The sequence below is a fragment of the Piliocolobus tephrosceles genome, chromosome 4 (genome assembly GCF_002776525.5).
Source record: "Piliocolobus tephrosceles isolate RC106 chromosome 4, ASM277652v3, whole genome shotgun sequence".
NCBI lineage: Eukaryota > Metazoa > Chordata > Mammalia > Primates > Cercopithecidae > Piliocolobus > Piliocolobus tephrosceles.
The window spans coordinates 108,474,214-108,480,213 of record NC_045437.1 but is presented as its reverse complement, the minus strand read 5'-3'; the positions used below and the strand labels follow the sequence as shown (position 1 = coordinate 108,480,213).

At 41.6% G+C, this 6,000-nt stretch overlaps 1 protein-coding gene across 3 annotated transcripts in view; it reads left to right on the top strand.

The window, feature by feature from the left end:
• Positions 1-1,263: 1,263 nt before the first annotated feature.
• NREP (neuronal regeneration related protein) overlaps positions 1,264-6,000 on the top strand; it is a 28,635-nt gene continuing 23,898 nt past the window's right edge. Inside the window, exons 1-3 of one of the 3 annotated variants that reach the window (XM_031935442.1) lie at positions 1,264-1,446; positions 1,829-1,870; positions 3,182-3,242. In XM_031935442.1, the coding sequence (XP_031791302.1) occupies positions 3,240-3,242 (3 nt within the window). In that variant the 5' untranslated portion in view covers positions 1,264-1,446; positions 1,829-1,870; positions 3,182-3,239. Of the gene's footprint in view, positions 1,447-1,605; positions 1,689-1,726; positions 1,871-3,181; positions 3,243-6,000 lie in introns of those variants that run through there. The other 2 variants (XM_031935443.1, XM_031935441.1) reach the window with 2 other exon arrangements.

The window sequence follows — 6,000 nt, the reverse complement described above, 5'->3', positions numbered from 1 at the left end:
GGCTGTGGCTGCCAAATAATCTTATTTTTGCAGGAAAATGACTGTGAAGTTTTAGATTAATTCAGAGAAGCTTTCAGTGTGCTCCTTAAACATCACACCCAGTGCAGTCTAATAGGCATTTGTTGTGGCAATGGCTTTGTAGTTTGTAAGGCGACCTATAGTCCCAGCAACAAGCATAGAGAATTCAATGCATTCTTTTAGAATTGTGAGTGTAAAGTATTGCTTTTTAAGGTTTGCTATTTCGGTACCCAGTATGTTAAATCCAAAACATCAAGACATTCTGTAAACACATGTTTAAAAATTGAGTTTCGTAAATTTGCCTTATTTTCTTTGTTACAATGGAAGACATTGCTTCAGTGATTAGGGAGAAAAGTGGTTAGCAAATTTAGAAGACACTATGATCCTTTATCTCTTTTTCTTGGCAAGGCAATTTAATTAGGAAATAATCTTCTCCTTTAACATCTGACAGTTACCATAAAATGATATCCTGCTTTGTTGGCAACAGAACCAGTTTATTTGAGTTTGTTGCAAAATTTGAGCTATTACATTACTATGAAAATACAGATTTTAAATAAGAAAGACGAGTTCACAAAAATCAGAAATGGCAAAGCACTTTGGTTTTCAAAGCAATCCTCGATTTTAAAAAGTACAATTTCAGAGGGGCAGGCAGTGGGGGAGCGTGTAGGGAAGGAGAAGGAAGCCACAGGGGAGTATGTCTTGGGCCGATTATGCCAGGCCGCAGCTCTGGCTGGCTGTGCGCGTGTGACTGTGTGCACGTGTGTGTGTGCACGCGCAGCCACAGGACCTCTGGGCCTGGCCTTCGGGGGCGCTCCCCGCCCCGGGCTTCCCCGCGGAAGGGAGTGGGGCGCGCGTACCCTGCCCAGGGGCAGGGTCCGACCTGGGCCGTGTGCAAATGCATGCTTCGCGGGCTCTTTGTGTGTCTGCGTGCGGCTCCGCGCCGCCGCGGGCACCATTTTCTGCTTCGCTCAGGACAGGCACATAAAAGGAAGGCGGCTGCCGCCCGTCGCCGTCCTCTTTTCCTCAGATGCCCTCTGCTGCAGGTTTATTATTACAGTACGGGCCGCGCCGCCTCTCCCCACGGCCCTGGCGGGCCGCCGGACTGTGCAGCACCCTGGCCGCCTTCACGCCTGGCGCGCCCCCAAACCGCCTCCTCCGCCTCCTTATTTGTCTGAAAAGCAACCGCACGTCGAGGCGGAGAGGCTGGCCGGGGGTGGGGAGGCAGGCCGGGGGTTTGCGCGCGCCGTGCTCCCTGGGCGGGGCCGGAGCGCAGTGCTGCGGGTTCGCTTTGTCTCCCCTGGGCGCTGTGCGGCGCAGTGGGGGCAGCGCGGCGAGCGGGGCGCCTGGGGCGCGGGTGCAGGGTGTCGGGGCGCGCGCGCGCCTCTTGGCCGCTCGCCGACGGGGCCCCGAGCCGCCGATTCCTGCCGAGTAAGCAGTCTGGCTCCTAGGCGGCTGCACAGTGGCAGCAAGGCTGGGGCGCTGGCTCCGCGCCAGCTCCATCAGAATTAGCTCATTGTTCACTAGCACACTAGCGGGAGAGAGAGGGAAAGGGAGAGAGAGACTGTTAGAGAAAGAAAGAGACACACACACACTCTTGGAGAGAGAGCGCGAGGCAGGGAGATCATCTCCTCCTCCTCTTTCCAAGGCTGCACTTCTTGGAAGTGAAGCCGGTTTGGGTTTTGTTTCCCTTCCCCCTCCTCCCTCCTCTTCCTCCACCCCTTTCCCCTCCCCCCTCCCTCCCCCAATTCCCCCTCCCCCCCAAGCTGTCTTTCTAGCATGTTGCCCTTTTTCAACCACATTTGTGTTTCAGGTGTAGAGAGGAGAGAGTGAACAGGGAGCGGGGCTTTTGTCTGTAAGTATATGCCATTCCTATCCCCGGCTGGGAGCGCTGCTTTCTCTTTTGTGTCGATTCCTTGCCGTTGCTCTTAGCTGGACCCTTCAACCCTGCAGAGTTCATGCTTCTTCCCTGTAAATTTTAAAGACCTGAAGCGTGTACCTTGGAGAAATTCTGGCATTTTGGTCGTGCTGCATTCAGGCTGGAATTTGACTTGGGTTTTTTTTTTTTTCTAAAATGCACAAGTTTAGAGGGAGAAATGAATTCTTTTGGGAAGGGGTGGGGTTTTGTGCTTGTTGGTATGGTTAATTTTGTTCTTCTTGCTCCTAAAGCATTGTTAGAAACTGTTGTGTTTCTTTGCATTAAATGCACTTTGGTGCATGCAAGCTTTTCCAACCCTTTTATAAAATGAATTTGTGCCCCTCCGTCCTTACACTCGATTACTCTTTCAATGCTGCTGCTTCCGAGGGTCTTCTTAGGCATTCGATCTTGCAGCACTTTTTTCTGCATTTTCTTATAAAGCAGTTGAACTTTGGGGGGGAGGGCCTTAAAAATAAATGACTGTTTTCTTCTTGGTGATGGTAATAATCTGATTTGCATTTATGTGTATCTATAATAACGTTATAGGAAAACTCTTAAGAGCGAATGATACCCTTTTTGAGAACTTTTAGTTTCTCCATTCATCTTAATTTTTGTCATAACTGTGTTAACAAAAGAGCTGCCTTGTGATAACCTAAAGGTTGAGGGTAAATCACTGCAGCAGTATGTACATTAATGTTTATTTGGTTTAGGGAGAAGGACAAATGGTGTATATTCCTGACTCCCCCCCCCCCCCCCCCCCCGTAGGGTTTTTTTTTTTTTTTTTTTTAAACACGGAAGGTTATGTAATGCAGTGCCATTTCCAAAAATATCCACTCTGAGGCATTACACTACACGGTGGAAGGCTGATTCCTATTCTGTCGTCTTGATTGCAAATATACTGCCAGTAGTATGTCTGGGAACAAAGAGCAGCCAGAAAACAATCTATTTTTATCACTTGGTTCTACTTTTAAGTTGCTAAACCTTTTGAACTCATGCAATTTAAAGATGAACCAAACACTAAGAATAGCCCAGGACTCTGCAAAGCCAAGTACCAGGGATTCCTTTGTCCCCTAGTTAAGCCTATAGGCCACTTGGAAAGCTCTTTTAGAAATCCCAGTAGTTAACAATAATTTGCATATAACTTAACCACAGGAAATGGTTATTCGTCTGTAGCCTCTAAAGAGGCATTTTTGGTTTGCTGACCTGTGGTGAGGCGATGTGTCTACTGTATTTAACCATATTTTGCAGGTTGGTCTCCCTGGACTGAAGAGAGGGAGAATAGAAGCCCAAGACTAAGATTCTCAAAATGGTAAGACTTGGTCATCAGAGGAGATTCTCAGTACTTCTTACCAATCTATTACATATAAATGTCAACCACCCATCTTCATTTGCCTCAACCCTTCATTGTTCTATACCCCATCTGACCTTTAAAAGGTTCTATCTCCAGCTCCTGGGAGCGTTGCAGTACAGCAATTTATGTGAATTGGATGTGGCAAATTAGTTCTTTTGACGTGCAGTTTTTTTGAATAGAAAACTAAAATTCCTCTTTCAGAAGTGAGGATTTATTTAATTTGAACAACAGAAACTATTCGGTTCTTTAAGAAGAGTGATGTGTTGTGACACGCAAGGAGGTGGTGACAGCAGTAGGGCTCAAACAAAGCCTTGGGTCTTAGAGCTAGCCCGAACTTATCCAAAACTGAGGAGTCTGTCCCCCTGATCAAACAGCTACTGTATATGCTATCCTTTAAAGCAATAGAGATGAAAAGGATGAATTTTTATATTTATGTACCTCATCTATTTAAATATACTGTTATTTTTCTTGATTTATAACTTCATTTATGAGAGACATGTACTCAATTTTAGAAGTCAAGCATGTTAACCTCTAAATAAAAGTAGAACTATTTCTGACAAAGCTTATGATCCACAGAGAATGCAGTTTAATGTTTGATTACTGATTAAAGAAACAGAAGGAATACACGTTAAAAGCAGCTGAATAAGTGTATTAATCATCTATGAAAAATTTCCTCTTTGGAAATAAGATGAACTAAAAAAAATAATAGAAATGTCATAAAACTTTTTAGTGAAGTACAGCGTGTCCTACTGCAGATGTTTATACTCTTTAAAACACCTCTTTGTCACTTAGAATGTGTGATATCCAAATTTAGTTTTAGTTTTTTTTTTCCTTGAAATGAGGGTGGAATTTAATGAATCAAAATTTAATCTGATATCTTTGATGTTTTCTTTGAGAACAACCCAAGTATAAGCTTCCAAGGAGGAAAGTGAATCAGGCAGTGAAATGAGTTCACTTTGATTTTTATTAACAAGTGTTTTATTTTTTGTGTATGCCTCACTTGCCATTTCAACAAGTGGGTATCAAAGCACCACACGGACCTTGTTTGAAAATGATCAAATTAAGGAACTTGAGGTAGAAAGACAAAAGAAGTGAACATAAAATTAAGCTAATCAATGGATTTTGTGCAAATGGTTCCTAAATTCATATTAAATTCTTAATTAGCTGTTGTCATAGAATAATAGGATGGTAATAAAATCAACTGCTGTAAAGTATTTGTGTTTACTTACTTTTTTACTGTAACTGTCCACATCATCTTGCCTCCTCCAAGCTCTTTATCGCAGAACCGTACCTACTTTCTGTGACCATAAATAGATCACAAAGGTTCATGTATGTTGCAATATGTCAGGTGACCAGTTTAAACATAAATATGACTACTGACCCTGCCAAAACTAACTCTATAGATCAAACTCAAAGACTAAGATATCATGGTTCTGTAGTAGTAAGTAGAATGAGCTTTGTGGAAGGTAAGCATGCCTGCCAAAGCTGAGAGTGGAAGTTGGAACCATTTGAATGCAGAAAAGCAAATGGAAATTATTATTACATGTTAATTTTTTTGCAGTTATCGTTTATGTATGGTGGCAGAATGGAAAATCACAATTTGTTGCTCCAGGAAGGATTTTTACTCATGAAAAAATTCTTACAACTTTTTGTAAGAAAAAGTTGATCCTTTCATCAAGATGTCAGTCCCTTTTGGCACAAGCCCATTGCCTGAAATGAAACCACTGACAGTTATTGTCTGTGGGTGATTCCAAGTAACTTTCTAGCAATTCTCTTTTTCCGGAAAGTCTAGATCTTAAAAGTCTTTGCACATATTAATGTAAAAAAAAGTTTCACTTTTTTTTTTTTTTTTTTTTTTAAAGAAGTGATATTAGAGGTGTCTTGTATCTCCTCTTTCTCCCTTTTGGAAAAATCAAGTTAGTTTTCTTTCCTTTATTAAAACTGGAATTACTTTGTGGACCTCTGTAACTGGCTTACTTAGAGTGAAGACTTAGCCCACATACAATAGAAACTGCTTCCAGTGAAGCAGTAGATTTAACTCCTGACACCTCTAGAAAAATACATAAGCATGGCTTTCCTGTTAAACTTGCATTTCCAGTTACATAATTTAAAATGCTAAAGAAGATCTAATTTCAGTATATTTAACCTATTTAGTAAAGGGCTTATTTCAAATACAAATTTGTAATCAGCTCATTTTAGCGTAAGAAATTATCTAATAGATTCCAGAATTCATAACACAGTGATTCAATATCTAGACTTGTTACATACCTAAAATGATAATGTTTTACAATAATGTGGAGACACTTAAGGATTCTCGAGTGCCTTCTCTATCATATAATTTATATATATAAAATCGTGCAGCTCTAGGAGGCACCAATCACATTGTGTTCTGTGTATGGGCCTCCTTGAGCACCACTGCAGGGAATGCTATTTATATAAAGTTGTACGTAGTGGCACCTGGGGTTGTGCAACTCAAGAGTACTGTTAAAAGTGTCAATTTTGAGTATAGTTTGCTGTATCTTAGTTGAACGGAACATTTTTTTCTATAAGTCATTCTCCAACTTTTTGTTTTCTAGTAAATATGCCTCTCCCATGCCTCTCCCACCCTCACTTTTTTTTTTTTTTAAATTAGTAGGATATTAAGTCTTCAGCACTTCTTTAATTTACATTTGGCTTTTTGCTAAATTTAAATTGCTATGATTGTATTTTACATGAG